The 25,877-nt window shown below is 38.7% G+C and overlaps 2 protein-coding genes across 2 annotated transcripts in view; one reads left to right on the top strand and one right to left on the bottom strand.

Moving 5' to 3' along the window:
• metap1 (methionyl aminopeptidase 1) overlaps positions 1 to 13,662 on the bottom strand; it is a 19,120-nt gene extending 5,458 nt beyond the window's left edge. Inside the window, exons 1-7 of the mRNA XM_034135224.1 lie at positions 13,459 to 13,662; positions 12,221 to 12,272; positions 11,947 to 12,056; positions 11,387 to 11,447; positions 608 to 699; positions 437 to 520; positions 205 to 343 (exon numbers count right to left, since the gene is read on the bottom strand). Of these exons, the coding sequence (XP_033991115.1) occupies positions 205 to 343; positions 437 to 520; positions 608 to 699; positions 11,387 to 11,447; positions 11,947 to 12,056; positions 12,221 to 12,272; positions 13,459 to 13,575 (655 nt within the window). The 5' untranslated portion in view covers positions 13,576 to 13,662. The remainder of the gene's footprint in view (positions 1 to 204; positions 344 to 436; positions 521 to 607; positions 700 to 11,386; positions 11,448 to 11,946; positions 12,057 to 12,220; positions 12,273 to 13,458) is intronic.
• eif4eb (eukaryotic translation initiation factor 4eb) lies at positions 13,515 to 25,877 on the top strand. The gene is made up of 7 exons (XM_034135225.1): positions 13,515 to 13,730; positions 14,991 to 15,094; positions 17,203 to 17,298; positions 17,393 to 17,456; positions 19,667 to 19,780; positions 25,001 to 25,140; positions 25,235 to 25,877. Exons 1-7 carry the CDS (start codon positions 13,713 to 13,715, stop codon positions 25,347 to 25,349), a joined length of 651 nt encoding a protein of 216 aa, XP_033991116.1. The 5' UTR covers positions 13,515 to 13,712; the 3' UTR covers positions 25,350 to 25,877.

Here is a 25,877-nt window from a genome sequence, read left to right as displayed (position 1 = left end):
CAAAAGTAAGAAAATGTGGGCATTTAAAAACTTAAGGAAAGATTAGTGTTTGTTTGGTAGAGATCTTTCATATAAAGAGGTTCAGGATGGTCAAGAAACTCGTTATTTTAAGTCCAACATCAGTTATTTTTTGTTAATTCTAACAGATAAAAAGATAGTGAAGCAATCATGAGGAAACAGCTGTTGGTTACATTATTGGCATACCGTTGAGGATATCTCCGTCTTGTAAGGGTCTCCTGTCCGGGATTCCATGGCAGATGACTTCATTGACAGATGTACAGGAGGATTTAGGGAAGTTGTAGTAGTTGAGAGGGGAGGGGTAGCAGTTCCTCGCTATGCAGGCCTGAAAAGACAAGGCATGTTAGTTACAGATATAGAAAGACAAGAAAACGTTTGTGTTTGAGTGACTTTGGGTAAGATAAGTTTGTATGTGTACCAGATGTACAGCATGGTCGATTTCTTCTGTAGTAACCCCCACTTTCACCAACAAGGCAGAGATGTCCAGAACTTCTCGTGCAAGCTGCAAATAGCATACAGTTAAATTAAACAAAAAACTAACAATGCACACCATGGCAACATCATGAGAGCAGCAACAGTGAAGTGTTACCTTGCTCACTACCCTCATGCCTTCAATGTCCTCAGGACAAAGGGCCTTGATCTGTGATGTCCCTTTCAGAGACTGCTCGGACTCAGATATCCCTGAGGAAAGGAAACAAGGACAGACAATCAGGTATTTTGGAATATTGCAAACACAGGTTTATGATACACGTTTTGTTCAGCATGATAATATCCATATATTAACGGAATTTCATGTAAATGCAATCCGCAGAAGTAAAAATTATGCTATAAACTAACTAGTTCATGGTCGCACGGCTGCACATCACCACTGCTAAGATAAAAGCGGCTAACGTTTGGTGAGATGACGTTTAGTAGTCTCATTTGATTTTTTTTTAGCAACCACATAGAAGCTTCGGAAATTTCCCAATGGGGATTTTATTGACATATTTTACGTCGTTGAGCAAAACGTAAAAATCCCTTAAGGTTGTGTAAACCACAGACCTATTTCAGGCCACTAACCAAAAAGAAGTTCAAAAACCATTGACTTGAGCGAGGGCAACCAGAAGTGGTAATATGTTTACTCATTTCCAGATTTTAAGACTTATTCCTAAACCACTCTAGGACCTTGCTGCTGTAATTCAATCCTCTTTTAAAAGTAGAAGCAACTTGGACCATCACAGCCAGATTTTTTGTAATCTAGGGTTCCCCATTGAAAGTCGCTGAGTTGATCATCTCTGTTCCTCCCCGCAGGGAGAGAGGTCGCAGCCAGCTTTAAGTCAGAGGGCCGGTTAACGGAGAGAGGTGCTGTAAGGACACGACTGGAGATGCTAGCACCAGGGAGCGGTCCCAGAAGGGGATCCTCCCATACCGAGTATGTCACTTATGTGCCAAGATTATGAAGGAGAAAATAGTCGTATTGATTAACATTTTAAAACACTAACATACTACTCATTGATTTAGTTTTAAAATCATAAGTGACAGTTGATAATATGTCATTGTCTGAGAACTGGGTTTAACAAAATGTAAATGGTCAATTAGCGTTTGGCTTTGCATACATTGCTTATCCACACTTGTGATGTTTAAGCTATAAGATGAAACATTTTGAACATGAAAAGTTAAATAAATAGTGGATTTATAACAAAGAACAAAAGTCATAATACTAAGCGGAAATTAAATGACATTTCTCTAAATAAATTAAATATGAACTTAAAAAATGAAAAATGGCAAGAAGTATTTGAGACTCAAGATGTAAACGAATCCTATAATGAGTTTGTAATGATTTTCATGCAAAACATGAACGAATGTTGTCTATATATAAAAATTAAGATTTGCAAAAAGAATAATAATGACTCAAAACCCTGGTTCATTCATGGACTGAAAAACGCCTATTGTAAGAAAAATGCACTCTACAGGAAATGTTTGAAAAGTAAAAGCACTGCAGATGAAAGTCGTTATAAATTGTATAAAAACAAATTGACTACAATACTTAGAAACTGTGAAAAACGATACTTCTCTGAAAAATTTGAAAATGCCATAGGAGATATGAAAACCACTTGGAAGGTAATAAATAGTATAATTAAGAAGAACAGAAATGACAACAGAAATGAATTTAAGAAATTCCAAACCGAAGGAAAAACCCCAACAGATGTTGCAAATAGCTTTAATGAGTTCTTTACTGAAATTGGCCCCAATCTGGCGAGTAAAATCAGTCCAACTTCATGTAAAGTTGATGATTTTCTGAAAAATTGCAACAAACATAGAATGTTCTTGAACCCAATAACAGAAAAAGAACTGCTTGATATTGTCAATACTCAACACAGTAAACAGTCCAAAGATTATTTAGGACTTAGTATGAATATTGTTAAACAAGTTGTACCAAACATTGTAGCCCCCCTAGTAAATATATGCAATAAATCGTTCCAACAAGGTTTCCCCAATTAAATGAAAATTACGAAGGTGATTCCGGTTTTCAAATCTGGTGATAAATCAAGTCTTAATAACTATAGACCCATTTCTTTACTACCAACATTTTCAAAAATCTTGGAAAAAGTCTTCAACAACCGTCTGGAGTCATTCCTCAGCAAATGTAATATACTATGCCCAAGCAAATATGGATTTCAGAAAAATCACTCTACTTCTTCAGCAGTAATTGAACTGGTTGAATAAATTACCAACAACATTGAGAAAAAGATTATTACAGCTGGTATATTCATTGACCTTAAAAAGGCTTTTGATACTGTGAACCATACTATACTGCTACACAAATTAGAACATTATGGCATAAGGGGTCAAGCTAAATAATGGGTTAAGAGTTATCTGAGAAATAGGCTACAATATGTGGATATAGACGAAGCGAAATCAAACAAGCTTCCTATAATATGTGGAGTCCCACAAGGATCAATGTTAGGTCCAAAACTGTTTCTGATTTATATTAATGACATTATCAACACCTCTGACCTGTTAAAATTCATTTTATTTGCCGATGATACCACCATTCTCTGCTCCCATCATAATCTTGGCGATCTTGTTAAAATTGTGAATGCGGAATTAGAAATACTATGTAACTGGTTTGCAGTTAATAAATTATCCCTTAATGTGGCCAAAACAAATAACATGTTATTCAATACAAAGTCTGAGAGTAGAAATGACTGCATTATACGGATTTGCAATACCGAGATAGAAAAAGTTGGTGCATGTACATTTTTAGGACTGCTTGTTGACGAAAAACTCAACTAGAAGCACCATATCAATTATGTACAAACTAAACTGTCAAAACAATAGGTATTTTGTATCGTACTAAGAACATTCTGGAGGAACTCTTTATAACAGTCTATTTCTCCCTTACCTTTACTACTGCTCCGAAATATGGGGAAACACGTGCTCAACAAATCTACAAAAAATAATAACATCCCAAAAAAAAGTATTACGAATAGTCTGTGGTGTTGGTAAATATGAACATACAACTCCCATATTTAAAAAACTCAATCTATTAAAATGAGTTGACATAGTAAAGCTTAAAACAGTACTGATTATGCACAACATTTTCCATAACAAAATGCCTAATAACATTCAAAAGCAGTTCCAAACCACAGTCAGGAAATACCCAACTAGGCATCCTAACTGGTTGTGTAGCAAGCCCTGTAGAACAACCATCAAATCACACAGTTTATCCATAATCGGAGTTAGAACGTGGAATGGACTTCACCCAGACCTTTCAAGTATCACTTGTCATCAACAATTCAAAACTAAATACAAAAAATGTATATTTGTAGATTACTCCAGCTAACAAATATTGGGTATTCCCAGAATACATTTTTTTTTTTAGAAATAATAACTTCTCAGTTTGTTTATTTATTTAATATTGTTTACATGACTTTTTATTTATTTTTTCCTTCTTATTTATTTTCATCGTTATGCGGTTGAATTATTATTTCAGCCCTGGAAATTGCCTTGTAATATTTGTATTGGTGTATATGAGTGCATGTGTGTACTTGTACACCTGAACATATGGTGCTTATGTATATGTTGTGTATGTGTGAACATATGAATGTAAAAAAAAGTCACTTGAAAATAAGTGTCCACAATGTTTATATGCATATATTATTATATGCATATATTATTATTATTTATTTGCCAAGTACATGTGTACATATATATATTTTTATATATAGTATTTTCGTTTTCAAAAAAGATAGTCAACTGCTATTGACATGTGCAGAAAATGACCTTATATCTAGTTTTCATATATATATATATATATATATATATATATATATATATATATATATATATATATATATATATATATGCATTTATTTATTTTTTCCCTAGTTTTTCTTTATTTCTTTGTACTCCTTAATTTCTATACGCTTTTGACGCAATAATGCCAATGTTATATTAGGATGATTCACGGGAGGGCTACTTCCCATAAGGTATGCTTCAGCCCTCCCGCTTCTACTAATTTTGTTTATCTTTGTGTGTATGAATTATACTTTATTTCTTTTTTTGGATGAATTAGTAGAATAAATAAAAAGATTTCAAAAGATTTCCGACAAAAAAATCAAACTTGAAAATGGGAATTTGAAACATGTTCCGTTTGTTAATATCTGCATAAATACCACCCATTCAGGCTGCTAACTACTTCTCAAAATTGCCAGGAAAGGTAAAGCTTTGCCTTTTTGTTTGATTTTGTGTCACAGCTGTGGAACTCTTTGCTTTGAGATTGCTCTCGGCATACAACATTGTCTTTTAAATCCCTCATCTAAAATCGTCTCCAACTTAAGGCCTTTGTTATGCTCTATACATCGAAACATTCTTCTGTTATGGCATATTCTAACCAAAATAAAGGCTTCTTGCAACGCTACAGTACTGTTCCCTTTAAAGACACTCGTGTCAGTGCAGTCAGCAGCACATTTACTACCTGCATTTTCACTATAATTTAAACACAATATTTGTTTAACTGAAAAGCATAGCGGACAGTATTTAAAGGCACTGGAGTAATCAACAATTCACTGATGTATAATTTATCAACTCAAGATGATTGCTGGTTGAACAGTTGCCTAGCAACAACAGGTTTGTGTAGCAGTCAAAGACAGTGCTCTTCTTGACCTGCAGCGCTGACTTGAGTGCAGTGATCAATTAGACTTACTCACGCTTTGATACAGCCGCTCAGAAAACAGGAAAGGCATCAGAGACCCAAGAGTGAATGTTATAACGTCTTTATAATGGTAGGGTCCATTTCCTTATATGTTCATTAGATTACAAGTAATATCAAAGGTAAATTATATAAAATATTAACAGTTCTAGTATAGCTTTCAGCTCACCAACAGCACCGTGTTAAAAAAACATTAGCCTGCAACAATTGTGCTTTGGTCCCCGAGTAGGCATCCCAGGAGAATGAGAGGAGACTGTAACCATGACTACCTGAGTGTGGATCTATGCAGTCAGATATCATGGATGTAGAGGTTGCCATGGTTGCAAAATGAATGACTAGCCCATAGTAACAGGTGTAAATACACAAGGTTACAATGAGGTTATTAACACAGAAGATAAAACTGGTCATAAAAACTGAGTGTGACATCATGCCGGTTATTTAACCTGCGATGAAGCTAAAACCAATAATGGGAGATTGATGAGCTGTTTAACTGAACAAAACTGATCCCAGATTAAGGTTTAAAAGAAATATCATCAGGGGAAAGATAACTTTTAATGATTCTTACGTGTTAAAATACTAAAATAACTAAGGAATTGAATAAATTGTTAAAATACATATTCTGCAAACTTTCTAGTTCATATTTGTATCTCTACTGGGACATGTCTCCATGATTTAATGTTAAAAAAGCTCTTTATTTTTCTCATACTGCCTGTGCTGCAGCACCTCTGTTCACCCTCTGTCTGAAACCAGAGCCCAATCTGCTCTGATTGGTTAGCTGGCCGTCTCCGTTGTGATTGGTCAACTGCTGAGAGATGTCCGACCCTTGGCCTATAACGTAAGATTTGTTGGAGCGCTAGCCAATAGAAGCATGAGTGTTTCTTAGTGTGTGGGAGAGAAACTCCATCTGGAAGGAACTTAGCGATTTTAGCCTTTGCAGACCATTTACATGCACAGAATCCTATATATAAAAAAGACAGGAAAGACACCCACAAAAAGCATTATAAGGCCTCTTTAATATCGATGCAAAAAACGGAAAAAAACCTCATAAATTATATAAAAGCCCAAATCAAGCAATAGTGTTCATAGTAATACTGATTTAATTTAAATCCAGTGAAATTATTCTACAATATCTACAGAGAATGCAACATCTCACTTGTCAGCCAGCGTTTCCGCCAGGCGGGCGGCTTGCCGTCATTTGACGCCCTTATTCAGCTCGGAACGCCCTGAACTCGAGCCGAGGGCGTCCAAAAAAAAATATTCGAGAGAAGATTGCGAGTTTTTATCGCTTGAGATGACGAAAAGGAAAAAGGACAAGGACATCCCTTTGTTGGAGGGGCAAAAGAGTCTGGTGGGATTCTTTTTTTTTCCGCCGCCAGCAAAGCGTGTTCCTGTGACGGAACAAAGTGTACTGCCAGCGAGCCTTAACGTTGGCGCATGCGTGCGTTCTTTTAACAGTTTGACTTCTACAGAGCCCTGGACAAGTTTCTAGCGGAAAAACACCGCCGCATTTTCCAAGGACCATGCCAGGAGGGGTATCCCTGTCGGCAGTGGTGATTTGATACTAGGTAAATGATGTATCATGTATTGACAAACGTTAGTATTGTCTATTGTGTGTGTGTGCATACGTAAAGAGATAGTATATATAAGGGACGGCGCAATTCAAAATTATGTGTGTGTGCATCAGGGTTGGATTTTCACGGCAGCCATGACGGCCATGGCCGTCGTAGCCCCTCGGTCTGGCGGTTATGCCCCACAAATAATCGTACGTCCTACGGCCACCATGGCCTTTGGGCCCCTCACACTGTTAAAATCTCGAAGTTGCTTTAAAAGCGTCAGAACAGTGGTTTCTGAACTGCATTATGCTGCGTTCACAACGGACGCGATGCGAATATTCGCATTGCACTAACCGCTGGAGTTTCACCGCGGCTGTCAGCTGTGGTTTGTACATGTATAACTTTTGTCCAGTTTCTGAACAGCTGTGAGGACGGACACACACACACACACACACACACACACACACACACACACACACACACACACACACACACACACACACACACACACACACACACACACACACACACACACACACACACACACACACACACACACACACACACACACACACACACACACACACACACACACACACACACACACACACACACACACACACACACACACACACACACACACACACACACACACACACACACACACACACACACACACACACACACACACTACACACACACACACACACACACACACACACACACACACACACACACACACACACACACACACACACACACACACACACACACACACACACACACACACACACACACACACACACACACACTGGAGCTTCACTGTGCACTGCTGAATGATGTATGTGCAGAGTTTGATACATACATATACATATTAATAGAATTTTAGATTTTTTGATTTGATTTTGGATTTGTGAATGGGAGAAGTAGTAGATGGAAAACATACCAAACACTAATTATTCAAAGTAAAGTATTTCATATACGGTAATACTAAGGAGGCATAGGCCTATATGATGATATAATGTTTGACATTAAAAAAGTGATTTGTTTTCCATGTCATTCGTGTTTTTTTCTTATCAGAAAGTGAAGTTATTTATTTGTACGCTCCAAATCCAAATGTTTCCCTCAATGGCCTTTGTGCCCTGGCATGAGGCCTTTGCGCCCTGAAAAAATGTGTGACACCAAAGGCCAAACGGCCTTGCCCCTAAAATGACAAAAATCCAAGCCTGGTGTGCATACGTAAAGAGATAGTATCTATAAGGGACGGCTCAATTCGAAATTCAAGTCACGTGACGTGCACAGAGATCTTTAGCGTACAGCACGAGACATATCAGCTTATCTGTGAAGTGATGCAAAACCTTTCATACAGTTACAGGACAACCCATGCATGCATTACTGCTTTGTCTGCTATTGTCACACATACCCCATTCACACCAACGGTGTTTCAGGGCCGGTTCGGAGCTGGAGCTTGAAAAGCACCGGGTTTTCCTGTTCACACCGCAGCAGAGCAGCCTCTAAGCTCCGGAATCCGGTTTGTTTCGAGCACCAAAAAGTTGTCCGTCGAGAAGCAAGAACCGCATACGTCACGCTTACGTCGGAGGGGGGCGAGATTAACCTGAGCTAACAGTTAAGGCGAGTACGGCAAATAAAAGTTGTAACCAGCAGTAGTGCTGAGCAAAGTGACTAGAACGCAACCACACACTTGTAAAAAAAAAAACACGCTTTATAAAGTCAGGCAACACTAACCAGGCTTCGTGTGATTCTGTTTATTTGTACCTTACTTTGACCATCCGTTCGCTGTTATTGATCATTGTGGAGAGCAGGCAGACGTTTTGTTTGTTATTATAGCAGCTATCGGATGGAATCAATACATGGGCTGCACAGGTTGTCATGTCCGACTATCACAAGTAGAATCATAATGAAAAATACGCCGGTAAAAAGTGCCTGTATAAAACGGCTTAGCAAGTAGTCAGTTTAGCTTCGGTTGCTATGCTAACATCGCCCATGTTATACCAGAGAAACTTTCATAACAGCGTTGTGATGCCAAACAGCGTCAATTCAGACTGACACACATTCACTTAAGGGGAACTGGGGATATGTATCAGCTGCTTGTGTGACAGTCAGACAGTAAATACTTTAGAGCCGTGTGAGCTAACCCGGAGCTAACGGGAGAATACACTCCCGTGGAAGAGCAGCCAGCACTGCAGCGGTCGGTACATGCCGCTGAAACACATTAATAAACAATGAACCACGGCACTCTGGAGAAAAATATAAGGTTGGAGAAGTCGTTATTTAATTTAATCTGGCTTCGTATGATTAAAAGCAACACGATCATCGACCCGACGCAGTCCCCGGCCCGTTGTTGTTGTGAGCTCCGTTGGGGAGAAAATCAGCGACGTAAACTGTGACGTCATGACGCAGCAGCGGCAGCACCAGTCGGGCTCTGAGCGGTGTGAAAAGAGCCGGAGCTAAACCGAAGTACCGGTTCTGAACCTGAAAAGCTCTAGCACGGAGCTTGAACCGGAGTTGCGTTGGTGTGAAAGGGGCAACAGTGAGAGAGGCCTTCAACAGTTTGGGAGATCTTTGGATTTTATGACAAATCTTTGCAGGATACGGAATAACCACTCTGTGACTAATGTTAGCAAAAGCACGAACTGTAGCGCTAACAAATTAGACAGGCTGACCAACACACACTAGGGATGTCCCGATCCGATCACGTGATCGGGGATCGGAGCCGATCACGTGATTTTCACGTGATCGGGGATCGGGAGAAAAAAATCGGGGATCGGATTTTTTTTTTTTTTTTTTATAAAATATTTTTATACATTTTATTTAATGTTACAAAACAAAAATGACCATGTTCACGTCTTAAAGTCATCCTGAGGCCTTAGTTTTGGGTTAAAATTACACAACATCATGTATGTGTTGCTTCTTTTGGGCTTGTTTTCATAGACCTGGTTGCTTATTTCTCTCAAATCTGGCAACAGAGTGGGCGCAGTGTCTAATAGTAGCAGTAAGCTAACAAGAGGCTACGTTCAGCTGGTGACTCGGGAGTCGGGACAGAGAAAATGTCAGGAGTTTGGAAGTATTATAAAATTGAAAGCGAAGGCAGTGTAACAGCCAGATGCAATGTTTGCAAGGCGGAGGTTCCGCGTGGTGGAAAGAACAGAGCTACGTTCAACATGACCAATCTAATACAAACACCACCAACAACAACACGACGAGTACACAGCGGCCACTCAGGTAACGGCACTGAAACAACCGACACTTTCAGAGACTTTTAAAAGGAAAGAGAAACTACCCCAGAACAGTGAAAAGGCCAAAAAAATAACAGCCAAGATAGCTGAATTCATCGCGTTGGATGACCAGCCGTTATCTGTTACCTTTTTTTTCCTCTTAATGCATTGCATAAAGATCGGATCGGGAAAAATCGGTATCGGCAGATTGTCAAAATCAAATGATCGGAATCGGATCGGGAGCAAAAAAAGGTGATCGGGACATCCCTAACACACACTGCAGCACTTTCACAAAACTTCAACCAACTATGGCAGGGGGCAGTAATGGCGCGTTTCCACTATAGCGCGGAGCACGGTTTAAGAGGGCTGTGACGTCAGCGGCCCGTCTTTGGTTGCGTTTCCACTTGGCCTAGTACCGGCCGGCGGGTCCTAATTCACAGTTTTTCTGGCCTCATAAAATCGTGGGTCTAGGGCCAGAGACAACGAGGCTGAGTCGGGCTGAGTATGCTAAACTAGAGGGAGCATCGCTGGCAAGGGGGCTACAACTACAACAAGATGGACATATTTGACCGTGATTTAATTGTAATACACGTTTCAAAATGATGCCGAAGTAACAACATACTGATACCGGTTAGTAAAAACCATGAATTAATGCTTTGTCAAGTCTGCAGACAGACGGCAGGCGAAAAACCTTTTAAAATGCGTGTTTTCTAAATGGAGATTGGCTAAGCTAACGCAGTATATGCTCCGACCGTCCACACTCACAACAACGGCCTATACAGACATAAATAAAGCAGCGACTGTATTCACCATGACACAGACAGTCTGTGGTTTGTACTTGTTTAACTTTTGTCTAGTTTCTGAACATATATGAGGAGCTGTGAGCTCTGAGTGCTAACAGCTAACGGCTGTGTTGTTTTTCTGGGGTTCTCATTGAAGACGACGTCACGGCTCCGCCTACACTGCGTTACTATAGATACTACCCCAGTTCCTAAACTGTAATGGAAATGCGCCATAAGTCTGCCCTGTGCCAACACAGCATTTTGGATAACAATGGCTTTCCTCTGTAATTACACTGCAGTGTGAATGTCAAAGGGGAGCTTTGCCAGTGGAATAAGGTAGCATCGGGTGAATGTAAATACCATCATTTTACATTTCTGCATGCATTTTCACATGACATTTTATTTTCTGCAGATGCCAGATTGTTTTAGCTGTGCTTCCAGGTAAATAATATGTAAGACTACATAGCAAGGATTTTGTGTTGTTCATATACATTTCTATAGTAACAAACAATGCTAAAATACTGTTTTTTTTTGCTTTTTATATTAAACAATGTGAGTTTCCACAAAAAACAAATGTCCTTGTTTGAAGAGAAGCACCATTACCTCTGGGATGATCAGCATAGTCAGGTCTTTGGATGTCACCAGGCACGAGCCTCATGGGAGTCTGCGACAGGGGCCAAGAAGAGGACAGATTAGTTATAGAAAAGTCAAATGAAAATCTAATCTAGTTCTGTTTTCACATGTGCTGTCCTTCATTTTTTGTAGGAGAAGATTGGATATAAAAAAAAATAATAATAAAATGAAATCCAAGATGACAGATATTACTGTTAGATCATATTATGGATTTTTCATGGTTTCACATTTATGGTTGTGTAATTAATGACTACAAGGCATGAAACCACACATTTGAACAGGTATTTTTTAACCAACAAGGTGAACAATTATGTCACGGTAGAGAAATCAAGGTTACGAAAATGTGTGTTAAAACATTAAAAAGTTAAAATGTCTCTTCCCAGAAGCAGATCAGTTTACCACCGAGTACAAGAAGTTGGAGACAAGGGTGGCATTGCTAATGCATGTCTGCACTTGAGACTTCTTTCCATTTAAGGAATCATACATGGCAAAAGACGCAAAATAAATACGTTTTTTTAACAGCAACTTACCAGTGGGTAGTGAGGGTGTAGTATTCCTGTGTAGCGGTAGCCTGGCCATGGGTCTGTGTTGATGTCATTCTCCACACAGTTCTTCGAATCATTCTGGTTCTTGTCGTCCTCTAACAAAACACAGGAGAAGGTATCTCAAGCATCTGGCACCATTGTGTTAGTTCACAGTAATATGTATGTATATGCTACAATGTTCAACTGTTAGTTTTTAAAACCTCAACTAAGTACGAGGGAGATTCACAGTACAGAAAAGACAATGATCTGTAGTACTTACTTGCTTTTTTATGCAGCGACTTGTGAGACACCCAGCTCCCTTTGAAACATTCCTGGGAATAGAAACACAGATTAAACTTTAAATGGGGATGTAAAAAAGCTGATACAGTATGCAAAACCAATTCAACCTCAACAAAAACGTTGGTTGCATTTTGTGACAGATATTGCACTCTAGAAAGTGCCCAAAGAACTTTACAAACGTACATGAGCACCTTAACATGTATTGCTAGATCCAATGGTGTTTTAATTGGACAGCAGATAGAGAGACAGAAAAAAAATATATATATATATATAACATGGTCGAGTTGCAGACAAAAATGCAATCCAAGCTAAAACTCTATGGTCACATACCATGGCATAACTGCCCCCCAACCTTACTATTTATAAAGCTTTTGACTAATAGAACATTGCAGAACACTTCTGCAGACAGAGCAATTGCTGTATATTAACATTCAAGGCTTTATTGACAGACATGTCCAATGTAGGATCAGCACAAATAAGAAAGGTATCAAGCATCTTTATGGATATGATATAAATGTGATTTGTTACAAGTCTGCTTGTACAACTGTAGTCAAATTAGATCTGACAGTAGTTTAAGTTATCATACTGCTTAGACAAAATCCTGCTCAGCTGAACAGATCCAAAGGAAGTGTAAAGTAGCTTCTGTTAAGCCATTTAGGGTATCAGCAGAGTATAAAGTCTGGATAAAGAAACCCATCTTTAAATTGACAGAATTGTGAATGGGGTTTGGTCTAGGGGGACAAGTACCAGGGTGAGGGTCAAACAACGTGACACTGACTGCTCTGATACGCAACATTAACTCTGTGTCACTTGTAATTTCTTGCAGTTTATTGCTAGATAATAACTATACATGTTAAATTCCTACGCACAATACAGTATTCAATACAGTTGCCCCTGTCAGCAAAAAAACACCCCACTAAACGCTTTTTATTTTAGCTCACTTTAGCTAATCAGCCAATAGTTAGCTAGCTCCCTCGGCCTACAGTTAACGTATAACTTAAGCATCAATTACAATCAATGACTGTATGTATACTGCCATTTGTATAGTATTTCACAGCCAAAGGGGAAACCACAACGTATAACAAATACGTTATTAGCGGTTAACGAAGCACCATGTGTACGTAGCTTGACAGTTAGCAGCCTCGTGATGACACAGAGGGCCTCGTTGAGACGCTACAGCGGACGTTTAAACCGGACAATTCGAAAAAGCAGTAGTACCTGTGAACAGAAATAGGAACCTGGAATACCGAGCTTGATACATGTGGGACACTGGAGTTTGGCGTCCTCGCTGCAGCCCTCAGTCTCACACTCCCTTCTAGCTTCGGTGCTCGCCATGCCTTCGTCTGCAGGAGGGGTGGAGTCGCGGAGAAGCAGCCAGACAGCGCCGGCACACAGCGCATGTCCGCGGCGGACCGTCACGTTGAGCTGCCCGGTCCAATGAGACAGAAACTTTTCCAACAGAGATTTGTAAGATGGCGACCGCCGAACCGGTGAGCACTTTCTCTAAAGAACATATCAAAACGTTTCGGGGGCTTCTGGCCGCTATAACAGGGCGAAATTACAGTTAAAGTTTATGTATAACTTTAAACATTAGTTTCCAAAAGTATATTGATAGTTGTTACAATGACACGTGCTGTTAGGACTAGTTTTTCAAGTTTGTCTTCTGTGCCATGAGCGTATAAGACGAACGCTTGTGTGTGGAGATCTCCCTACTTTAAGGCTGACGTTACAGCTAACCGACGTGCCGTTCAAGTTAGCGAGGAGAGCCAAACCGCGTTTCATTTACGAATGAGTTTGCTATTACCTAGGTTATCTGCATAAAAGTACATACCTGAGTCAATATTATTCAAAACAGGTATAATAATTAGTAGATATCAGTACATTCGGCGTGTAATATAAGCCACATTTCAAGTTACAATAGGGTTTTTGCAGGTAAAATTAAGCTGTCAAACTTGGTTGACAGGGCTCGATGCTGACCTCTACTATGCAGCGTTGGCCACTTTGGTGGTTGAGGTTAATGTTAACTTGGCTAATGCTAAATGATGGAAAGATAGAGTGGTAGTTTCAAAAGTGTTTTTCTTATTGATATAAAACATGTGGTAAACGAACTGCAAGCCGAATTCAAGACTGTGTCCAGATGGTTGGTTGTAAGGTCATGCCATAGCGGAACTTTTGTACAAAGTAATCAAGTAACGTCAGCGAAACTTAACATGGCAGATGAGTAGCGTTATATGAATGGGAATTGCGTTGTGTTCTTTTCGTTTATCAAACAAACATATTCGGACTGAATACAATCGTAACTAAAAATCATAAGTGTGCAATGTTAGCTGTAGAGTCTACTTTAGTTAGCCAAACTAGCTTCTCATAGCAGTGAAATGTGTAACAGATGTTCATATCGGGTTTCACTAGTAAACGCTGATGTCACGGCTTTAAAACAAATGTTTTTAACCATATTTAAAATGTATTCAGAAGACTGCCAATCCCTCTGAGGTCAAAACCCCAGCCTAAAAAAACAACAATATTGTTTTATTTAGTTGGCTCTTTTAAAATGTTGACTTGTATTTACGTCTAACAGCATTTAGTTGCCCTGCCTTATGTAATCAATAACTGGGAAAAGAGTAGTTACATGTGACTGTTACAGGAGTGTCTCTCCAGTTTAACATACTGTGTGGTCATTTGCAACGAGAATATAAATCAAAATGCCTCGGCCACTTCCCATGCATTTCACCTTTACCATTCTTTTTATTTAGGAAATCAACCCTAGTGCACCCCATGCTGATGAAGATGGAGTTGAGGAGACGGGACAGGAGCTAGTGAACCCAGAGTCCTACATCAAACACCCCCTCCAGAACAGGTTTGCTCTGCATTTAAAATGAGATAGACACACACGTATTAAGTTATAATGTCAAATAAGAACTCCCTGAACAAGTACACTGGTAATAACTTTGTGACATTAAAGAATCAACTAGTGTGAGTGCTACAGAACAAGCGGAAACAACAGCAATATTTAATTCTGTTTTGTATTAAAACCAAGCAAAAACATCTAGATATTTGCTGCTTCTCTCAACATTTTATAATTGTAAATGAAATATCTTATCGGCTAAGAACTGTCGATGTTTAAAGACATCACAGTGGGCTTTCAGGACTTGTCATGGGAATTTTTCACAAGTTTTTTGATGTAAAAACAGTTGGTTAATCAATGAAATAATTGACTGATTAACTGTGAATACAATATTAATGTTTTGTCTGTAAAACGTTGGTATATGTACAGGGTTTTGATTGAAAATGTAGGTCAGAATGTAATTTAAATAAACATTTGATATTTGTTTGGACTTTCACTTATGAGGCAAAATGGAGAATTAGCATAGAGCTCTGGAAAAAAGAGACCACTCCAACCTTTCTTAAACCTCAATCTCTTCATATATGGCAGCCATTCCATTCCAATGTTAGTTGAATTCCATCACAGATAAATGTTTTCAGTAGTTTATAGAATAAAAAAAATAAAATAATAATTGTACTCAAACACATACCTATAAATAGCAAAACCAGAGAAACTGATAATCTGCAGTGGTCTCATAATTTTGTACAGAGCTGTATATTGGCCCTGATAGGTAAACTTATCTGTTTACCTACTGGTTTAAATGGGCTGCTTCCAAATGTGAATACATGGAAACTAGATCAATGTCAAGCTGAAAAACTGAATGTATAAATCAAATTCAAGGGAAAAAAAATGTGATGTAAGGATCTCTAATTATAGTTAAAAACGGATTGATATGTCTTCCACACAACTTAATCTAGTCTTAGTATTGTCTGTGCAGTGCACTGGCTACATATTGTTGAATAAACATGAGCAAAAATCAGTTTTCAAATGTATAAGTAAAGTTTTATGAAAATAAATATATAAGACTAATTACATTTTGATAATTTATTTCGTTTTCGTTTGGTTTTAGCTACTTATTATGTATAAATATGCCATTTAATGATTATAATGTCGTGCCTACAGTTCCTGTGGGTGTTACCAGACTTTATTTCCCGGTCACAGTTAGACTTAGATTGTCTGTGATGGTCTGGTGACCTGTCTAGAGTTTTTCAATGTTTTTCTCCATCCTTACTCCGAAACATTCAGAGTCCCTCCTGTGTTGAATACAAATAAGCAACAATTGAATATTTTATATATATTTAAATTCCACTGAGATATTTAAGTCCAAAAAGGGTCAAATAGAAAAAACAAACTCAACTTGAAAGCCAGCTAAAGGAAAAGTATGACCGTTTGAAATGCATCAGTAGCATTCTAATGGCAACTATAACCCCAAGTTGACCTTTTTAAATGATTGAAATTAGTGAGGATAAACAGCATTAGGATATATGAATTCGGCCTATTATTTTTTTATGGGGTCATTTGTGCATGAGGATATCCCAGCACGCATTAGAATGCAAAGAGAAACCCTGTAAAGCTCCGTCTAATGGACTATACAATATGTGCTGCCCCATTATAACCCATAATCAAACATTTAAATATTTTAACAGTCAAATAAGCTAATAATAATACACAAATATGTCATAATCTAAGTCATATGTGCCCAACTAATGTTCTGTTGTACTCATACAATGCCACTCAAGAGAATTACATTTGTATCAGTATTTAATTTTCTTGCCTTTATTTGGACTGTGCTTTCGACTGTGTTAGACTAACTGCTTTTATGGCTTTATAATAGTGTCTTCAACCACATTTTGCTTTATCATTCCTCAAAATAAAGAACTTGCTGAGCTATAACAGGATTCAGCGTCGTATGTATGACAAAGTGTTCACAATTAATTGACCATGACAGTGATGACATGATTTATAGAACAGTTTGTGTCACACGTTGCATCAAAAGCTTTTGGTTACTTTTTGTTTACCTCGTGTTTAATGAGGGGCTTGTTACAATTATGCAAATTAATTTTCTGTTTTCACCTCAACAGCTGGTCCCTGTGGTTCTTCAAGAATGACAAGAGCAAAACATGGCAGGCCAACCTGCGGCTCATCTCCAAGTTCGACACAGTTGAAGATTTCTGGGCGTAAGCGGCAATAAATCTCTCCATACTCCTTTCCTTTCACTGTATTCTGTGTTGGAAATACCGTTTTGTTAATGCTGCTGTTTCTTTATTTCAGTCTCTACAACCATATTCAGTTGTCAAGCAACCTCATGTCAGGCTGTGATTACTCCCTCTTTAAGGTACGTTTGATTTGTTTACCATGTATGTGAATGAGATTTAGACGTTCTAATACAGATTAAAGAGTCCTATTCTGCCTTTTGGAGATTTCCCCTTCCTGTAGTGTGTTCTATAGGTTTTTTTGGATGTAAATGGTCTGCAAAGGCTAAAGTCCCCGTAGTCCCTCCAGAGGGAGTTTCTCTCCCACAAACTCCCCCCTGCCTGAAACACCTTCATTCGACTCATTTGTTTACTTCCGTAACATAGTGACATCAATATGTAACACCCGCGCTTCTATAGAATGCCACAGTGACGCGTCCTAAAACCCGGAAGTAAGTTAGCATTTTACCACTTCCGGTTCCTTCGCCAAAAAGCAATGCAATTTCTCCATAGGATTTTGGAAAATAGCTCGAAATAAGGTCTGTGGTTGACACAAATTGAAGAGACGGATCACGTTTTGTTCTACGACATTAAATACATCAGCAGTGACCCCGCTGGTGATTTTTGAAGAGTTTACAGTACGTGTCTGAAAAACGATGGTTGTTAACATGTGGCTGAATAGGACTACAGAAGTTGTCGAGGCCATTGTACGTCATTACGCCGAACACGTAAACACTCCTCTAAGTTTGTTTTTCCCCGTGTTCTGCTTGAAAGCAAGTACCTGCCTCCTGCAAACTGTTCAAACAAACGCTTCAACTTGTACCATTTAGAATCTGTAGTTTTGAATATGGATCTTAAGTTGGCGTGACGTTGAAGCAGCGACCCTGCTGTAGTTCGTTTATAGCATAACGTTAGCATTTTGCTTCTGGCGACTAGATTTATGATTCGAAAATGATAAAAGTAGGGTAGACATGTGGATATTATCCGGCTGAACAAAACGTGATCTGTCTCTTAAATGTGTGTCAACCACAGATCTTATTTCTAGCTATTTTCCCAAATCCTATGGAGAAATTGCATTGCTTTTTTGTCGAAGGAACCGGAAGGAGTTTACTTCCGGGTTTTAGGACGCGTCACTGTGGCACTCTATTGACTAGTCCTCCAACCCATTGTACGTGATAGGCTAAGGGAGCGGGACATCTCTAAGTGCTTGACCAATGACAACAGAGCCAGCCAGCTAACCAATCAGAGCAGACTGGGCTCTGGTTTCAGACAGAGGGTGAAAAGAGGTGCTGCAGCACAGGCAGTATGAGAAAGATAAAGAGCTTTTTGAACATTAAAGCATGGAAACATTTAACAGTAGAGACACAAAATACAAATATGAACCTAAAAATGAACAGAATATGTCCTCATTAAAATATTTTGTTATGCCTCTACCCTCTTTTGTGCTTAGATACTTAAAATGTCACACCAGTGTCTACATTGCATTGAGTGTAGGTTGACAGCAGTGTTTTCTCCCTATTTCTTCTCAATTAAACTAAAAGGACCATAGGAGAGACTACATTTACATCATTAGACATTATGTTGCAAGCTAACTAACAACATTCAATTCATTTAGTTTCAAATTGTCATCCTTGTGAGAATAGTTTAATTAAAACATCGAATATAATTGTCCTATCACAAGTTCACAAGAAATCCCCCAAAACGAGATTGTAACATCAAAATGATTTAAATTTGACTAGATATAATTATATATTCTTAATGGATCTCAAATTGGAGAATTGTTATGTTATATCAGCATGTAAAACACAAAATAAAAAGGAAAAAATACTTGATGAAATATAAACATCATCATTACTGGAGTGTAGACACGATTTTCTCTCTGTGTCAAACTCGGCTATTATTTAGTTTACTAGTTAAATTGCAACCACTAATTATACCGTGTGAGACATTATAATAAATGGGAAGGTAGTTATCATCACTGCAGTCTATAATCAGTGTGTTCTTTTTTAAATCATTAGCATGATCACCTCTGGCGAAGATCACCTTACATTCACGGCAGGGGAGTTTGTTTATCATAACGTGTATCATTTGAATTGTATTCTTAGAAAATGCAGCTTTTTTACAATACCCTGCTGCGTGAGTCAGAATGTTAAGCGGAAATTATGAAAAAACACTTTAAGTATTCCACCTGCAATCACATTTTAAGAGTTTCTGTTGGGATTATTAAAGAGTAAAAGATGAATTTCTTGCAGTTAGTGCTGAGATCATGCTGAAACCTCACTAAAAAGGCTGTTTTGAAGTTTTTGGTGCAGTGGCCTGGGATGTGTATTGACAATTTGAACCTTCGCTGCAGGATGGAATTGAACCCATGTGGGAGGACGAGAGGAACAAGCGTGGCGGGCGCTGGCTCCTCACCCTCAACAAGCAGCAGAGGAGATTAGACCTGGACCGCTTCTGGCTGGAAACTGTACGTTTGACTAAATCTGTGATGCTATTACTCATGTCTTGAGCCTCTAGTACATTTGTTACCTACATACCACTTCTATCATTACATCCTGTCATACCTGCAGTGAGTCAAAGATCTAGAAACTATATACTGTGGCCTTGACTTTATGCTGAGCTGATGAAAAGTCTAACTAGAGCAGCTGAAAATTGGCCTGCTTGCTGCTAAGTCTGCAGTCCACACAGTGTTAGCTCTAAAGGTCACTGACAGTGATACAGGCGTCAAGAAAGCCGTGACCTGCCAGTTTGCACACGGCACTGATTTTACTGCTTTTTACCACTGGTGTTTCTAGGGGGAAGGGGGTAATGTTGTTTGTTAACCTCTTAAGCACGGCGGTCCCCCCATTGGACCCCTCCCACCGTTTTTTTTTTCGAGATAATGTCTCAGGGCTTCTTAACATTTACGAAACTATTAATGTGTAGCACCAGATTAACGGGAAGAATCTCAGCTAACTGAAGATATGAACCATTTTTACCAAAACAAAACACAAGTCTCATAAGAAGCGTCTAAATGACCCCTGAGCAAAAAAATTCTAACGCACTGCGGCACACAATTCAAGATAAAGATACCCTTATTACTTATCGTAGCTGCACATACAATATAGCCGATTAAAGCTGAGACTCCACTGATTATTTAGGTATAGTATCATCACTGAGCGATCCGAACTTGCGACAGGGGAAGCAAACGCAGACATCACAACACGTACCTTTACGGAGCTTTTACGGCAGATCGTCTCACCGTAGCTGTCAATTAGGTCAAAAGACGTGTTCAATGGCATTAAAACGAAAAAAAAAATTGCTACAACTGTTGATCCATAGGTTGATAATGTACCTGTGCTTTTTAAAAAATTATTTATAATCCATAATTCCATTTTTTATGTAAAAATCGGAGCGGAAAAGTTAGCTGCTAATGGTAGCCACCAGAGTGTATGCAGCTTCCGGTTTTGGTAACGCGTCACTCTCACTCCTTATTTGTTAACGTTTTGGTGTGTATATAACTTTCCCTCGATTCCATTGGCTCTAGCGGTTATAAAGAGATTTCATTCATCAAAATCGAGCAAGGGGGGCCAGAGATAGGTCAAATCCACCCAAATTACCCCAGAAGTGGGGGTTTTTGGCTAAATCTCTCTAAAAAGGTCAAATTTCACTTGTTTTGAATCAATCTTGATACAGGGTACTTATTATATGTTGTAGTTTGGATTCCTAAAGCTTTTAGTCTACTAACCCATCATCCAAGGGTAGTTTGCACTATAAGTAAAAAATAATTTTTGGACGGACACTATAATTTACAGTTTTTTACTATGTAAAATCTGAATTTTCTTTAAAATAAAAAACATCTATATTGATTCTGACTTTTCTACATCCAACTCACAGGTTTATCATTACTTTGAGAAAAAAGATTATTAATTTAACCCTTTTAGAAGGGAAGATATGGTCATTTGTTCTGGGAATGTCATTTTCGAGCCTGATACCTGAAAAACAGGCTCAGGGCTTAAGAGGTTAATGACACTCAAATTTCTCGTATTAAGCTTTAAACGAAAACATTTTAATGATTGTCTCAACAGTTGCATGGATCTCTAACTCAGGGTTCCTGCGGGGTCTTAAAAAGTCTTAAATTTGATAATCTGAATTGAAGGCCTTAAAAAGGTCTTAAATATGACCAAAAAAATAAGAAAGGTCTTAAATATGATTTAGAAGGTCTTAAAAATGATGGGACTTGAAAGGTACTTCTGTGTTGCGATAGCGTCTAAATGTGTTTTGGGGGAAATGTCCGGGCTGCAAAGTAACCTGTACGGTAAGAGCCTTTCAGTTCCCCCCAACAATTTGTATTGAAATAAATCAACATGGAACCAGTAATCACTAACTTTGTTTCCCCCCGGCCCCTTATCGGAGAACACCCAGCTAGTAACCTAGCAACCAAGCTTCAGATAGCGGCAGTCAGAAACTCATGTCTCTTCGAATCTACTTACAAATAAATATGGGGAAGTGTAAGTTCAACCGTATTTGGTTGGAAAACATCGAATTTAGTGCTTGGTTGAAACCAGTGGAGGGGAACGTGTTTGAAGCCCGCTGCACCTTTTGCAAAAGAAATTAGCTTTTGTTTTGCTAATGTAGCGTTAGCTAGTGCAGCAGCTCCCACAACAACACCGGGGGACCTCCAGGCGACGTTTGGGTCTACGTCAACCCTAAAAGCGGAGGTGCTGTAGACGCTAAATACCGTAGTTAAACACCAATCGTACAACAGCAACGATGAAAGATTGTAGCCAAGGCAGCAGAGCTCTGAATATAGCTCTTGTCACTCTCTCACATTCTCACATTCTCACACACACACACACACACACACACACACACACACACACACACACACACACACACACACACACACACACACACACACACACACACACACACACACACACACACACACACACACACACACTTTTTGGCTAACACAGTTCTGTACTGTTATGCTGTTATGTTCAGTCATTGTTCTTATGTTGAACATGAATACATTTACTTTATATGTAATTATGGGACGTATTTCTTCTTTCATAGCAATTTTCCTTCATACTTTCTTGCCGTGAAATAGGTCTTAAATTCTATTCAAAGTGGTCTTAAGAAGGTCTTAAATTTGAGTTGGCGAAACCTGCAGGGACCCTGCTACCTGCATATTGACCGGTGCAGTGATGACCTGGGATTTAGCATGGCATAGGGCTCCCTCGACAAAATACAGTGGGATTTCTAATTTGGATTTCAGAAGATTGCAGAAGAAAGGCGCCCTGATGTGGCCCCCACACTTTTTGATACTATCACTTTTTGTTCAGCGGGATAAACTCTGCATATTGACATCACTTTTATGATTTTTGAAGCGTAAATGCAATTGCCACAAGTAAAAAGCTAACGTTATTAACAAACTACATCACGGTCACATGACTTACGTCACCACCGCTTAGCTAAAGGCGGCTAACGTTCGGTACAATAATAATAATTCATTACATTTTTTATTAGAGCGCTTTTTCAAGTGCTCAAAGCGCTTTACATCAATCAATCAATGTTTATTTATATAGCCCAATATAACACATGTTACATTTGTCTCAGTGGACTTCACAGTTTGTACAGAATATCAGTATGACAATACGACACCCTCTGTCCTTGGACCCTCACATCGTACAAGGAAAAACTTCCAAAGAAACCCCACAGTTTAATGGGGAAAAATGGGAGAAACCTCAGGGAGAGCAACAGAGGAGGGATCCCTCTCCCAGGACGGACAGACGTGCAATAGATGCCGTGTGTAAATTGAACATATTACATGACATATTACACATATTGCGATTACGTGTCGCTGGTTTTAAAAGTGATTTATAAGAGTCATGTTTAAAGATGTGCAATACTTAAAACGTTTATAAAGATCCTCTGAGTGTGTGTCATTAGTTAGCTGATAAAATGTTAGGGATAAATACCTTGACATATTGACTACAAGAGCTTGAATCAAACAAGCAACCTTGTATTTGAAAGATTAACTCACATAGCAACAGTCACACGTGTATAAGTGGTGTGGCTGAGTACTTTAAAGGGTTCATGAATAGAGGGGGCTTGAATGTGAAATAAGAACAAGAAAATAAAAGTCTAAATGCATGAAAAAGCAGCAGAATATTTGAACTGAAAACTTTAGAACTAAAAGCATACGTCACCAATAATGTCTAAAATATGTGGAACATGTTGAAGTCAGTATGAAGTCTCCATCAAACGGAAAATAATAGGCTGAGACAGTCTGTTAAACTCCAGTGACCACGTCATTAGTCTGCTGCTCTAATTATGTCAATTGGAGTTATGACATCATCGTGTTCCATAACACAGGTGTTTATATTTGTGTCCAGAGATCAAAGGTTTCCATGGTGATCAGTGAGAGGAGAGCTTTTTCGTTGTTCTGAATGAGAGATAAACCTGTTACATGTGAACGTTTTGTTGAAGAACCGTAACAGATATCGGTGACATTTCACGCACTCTAAAATCTGAAGAAGGCCTCTACCAAGGTCTGAACAATGTTTAATATCTTTAAAAGTAAGAATCAGATTTAAAAGTTGTGTTACATGAATAATGTCAGAAAGATGTGTGACATTTTAAAGTTGGAATGAGGTTTCTGAGTGAAAGTATGAATGAGCAGTTAGCAGTTGAAGGAGCAGTTAGCAGTTGAAGTTGCATGAAGATTGTTGAAGTCTGAAGAGTTCTCCATTGACTTCCATGTTAAAAATGGGATGTATTATGGGATGTATCTCTGGAATTATGAAAGTTATGAATGATAAAAGTAATAGCCATTGATTCCCGACCGAGCTGAACGTTTTGATGTTTGAACTGAGTTTCTGCGATGTTCAATGTGGGAGAAGAAGCGGCGCAAAATAACCCGGTGGAATAATAAAGAATTGTGTGCGTAGCATAACAGATAGTGTGAATGCTGTGTCAGCATTCACACTAAATGACGGTTCATTTTATGTCAAAGAACAAAACCTGAAAAAGCTTAAGCTTGTGTTAAGCATGCATAGTCCTCCTTTCGGGCATCCAACTAAAAAAAGATTGACTTCAAGAAAAGAAGTACCAGAAGTAGTAAAATGCTTACCCATTTCCAGGTTTTAGGACACATTCCTGTACTTCTCTATTACATGGATTTTGTGTTTGTGAGAAATGCTTGATTAGATTAGTAAGATTTGATAAGTATATGATATAAGCCTCCTGCCTCAATGGCAGACCGCTAGGCAGACGGTGTTACATTTTTCTACCACGGTCCAGGCAATATCTTGGAAGAAATAAACATGAGAATTCTTAAAAGAAAGAAGGAGAAAAGTGGGTGAGGCATACAATGATTTCTGTTAAAATAGTTACAATGAGTTACTTTATATTTGTATAGTTTATATTTTGCTATATATTCCCAACAATTCTATAAGTTTGTACTTCAAAATGAAATTCTTCATGTAATAAACTTTTTAAGAAGCACATTTGTTACTACCGTACTGAACTTAAAACAGGAATTGCAGGAAATGGCAGCAAAAGCTTTCTTGTAAATGCCATGAAGGTGAAAGCTAACACTACCCAGGTCCAGGCTCCTTTATGAGAAATTGGAGAATTTATAGTTCAAGTCAAATCGAAGGTGGGATTTAAACTTTTGGTTTTTTTCCTATCCTCAAACCAGCTCCTGTGCTTAGTCGGAGAGGCCTTTGATGACCACAGCGATCAGGTCTGCGGAGCCGTGGTCAACATCCGCACAAAAGGAGATAAACTCGCTGTGTGGACAGCGGACTACGAGAACCGGGAGGCTGTGACACACATTGGGTGAGGCTGGTATACAGTTTTAAAGTATTTACAATCATAACTGCAGCTGAAGGCATCTTTCACATCCTCTAACGGTGTCATTTACCGTCAACAGGAGAGTTTACAAGGAGCGCTTGGGGATTCCCATGAAGATGACGATCGGCTTCCAATCTCACGCAGACACATCTACCAAAAGCGGTTCAACCACCAAGAACAAATTTGTTGTTTGAGAACATGCCTCTTTCCTTTTCTTGTCTTATTTGTTGTTGGTTCATATGTTTACTGCGCTGCAAAGACTCTGCGGAATACAATCTGGAAGAAAGAAAAATCCAATCCTACGTGCCAAATGTTTCCATAACATACCCAGAACTTGATCTACTTGTAAAAACACACAGAAGAACATGAATCTATCAAAACACTAACAATAAGAGGGATTAATAGTGAATGAGAGTGCTGCATACTCTACTAAAGAAAGTTTCGTTTTTTTCTTTAATGTCAGGGAATCCTGAAATGCGAGGGAATCGAGTACATCTCTCCCTTTTACTACAGCACTGCTGGTTGCTGTAATACTTAATGCCATGAAAGCCTTTTAATTTATTATTAATTTGCCTGCATATGATTAGATTGTTAGACCTCTGTTTTATGCTTCTTTTTTTTCCTTGAACTGTTGCACGTAATCAACCTTTTAAAAAAAGTATTTCATGACTCATATTCACTTGGTGTATAATTAAAACATTGGTTTTGCAATTACTAGTCAA

The sequence above is a fragment of the Trematomus bernacchii genome, unplaced genomic scaffold (genome assembly GCF_902827165.1).
Source record: "Trematomus bernacchii unplaced genomic scaffold, fTreBer1.1, whole genome shotgun sequence".
Taxonomy (NCBI): Eukaryota; Metazoa; Chordata; class Actinopteri; order Perciformes; family Nototheniidae; genus Trematomus; species Trematomus bernacchii.
Note: the sequence above shows the minus strand (reverse complement) of the source record. Positions and strands in the feature narration are given on the sequence as shown.

Coding starts and splice junctions, on each gene's coding strand:
- eif4eb (XM_034135225.1), top strand. Junction 17,299..17,392: donor ACAGTTGAAGATTTCTGGGC/GTAAGCGGCAAT, acceptor TCTTTATTTCAG/TCTCTACAACCATATTCAGT. Junction 25,141..25,234: donor GAGGCTGTGACACACATTGG/GTGAGGCTGGTA, acceptor TACCGTCAACAG/GAGAGTTTACAAGGAGCGCT.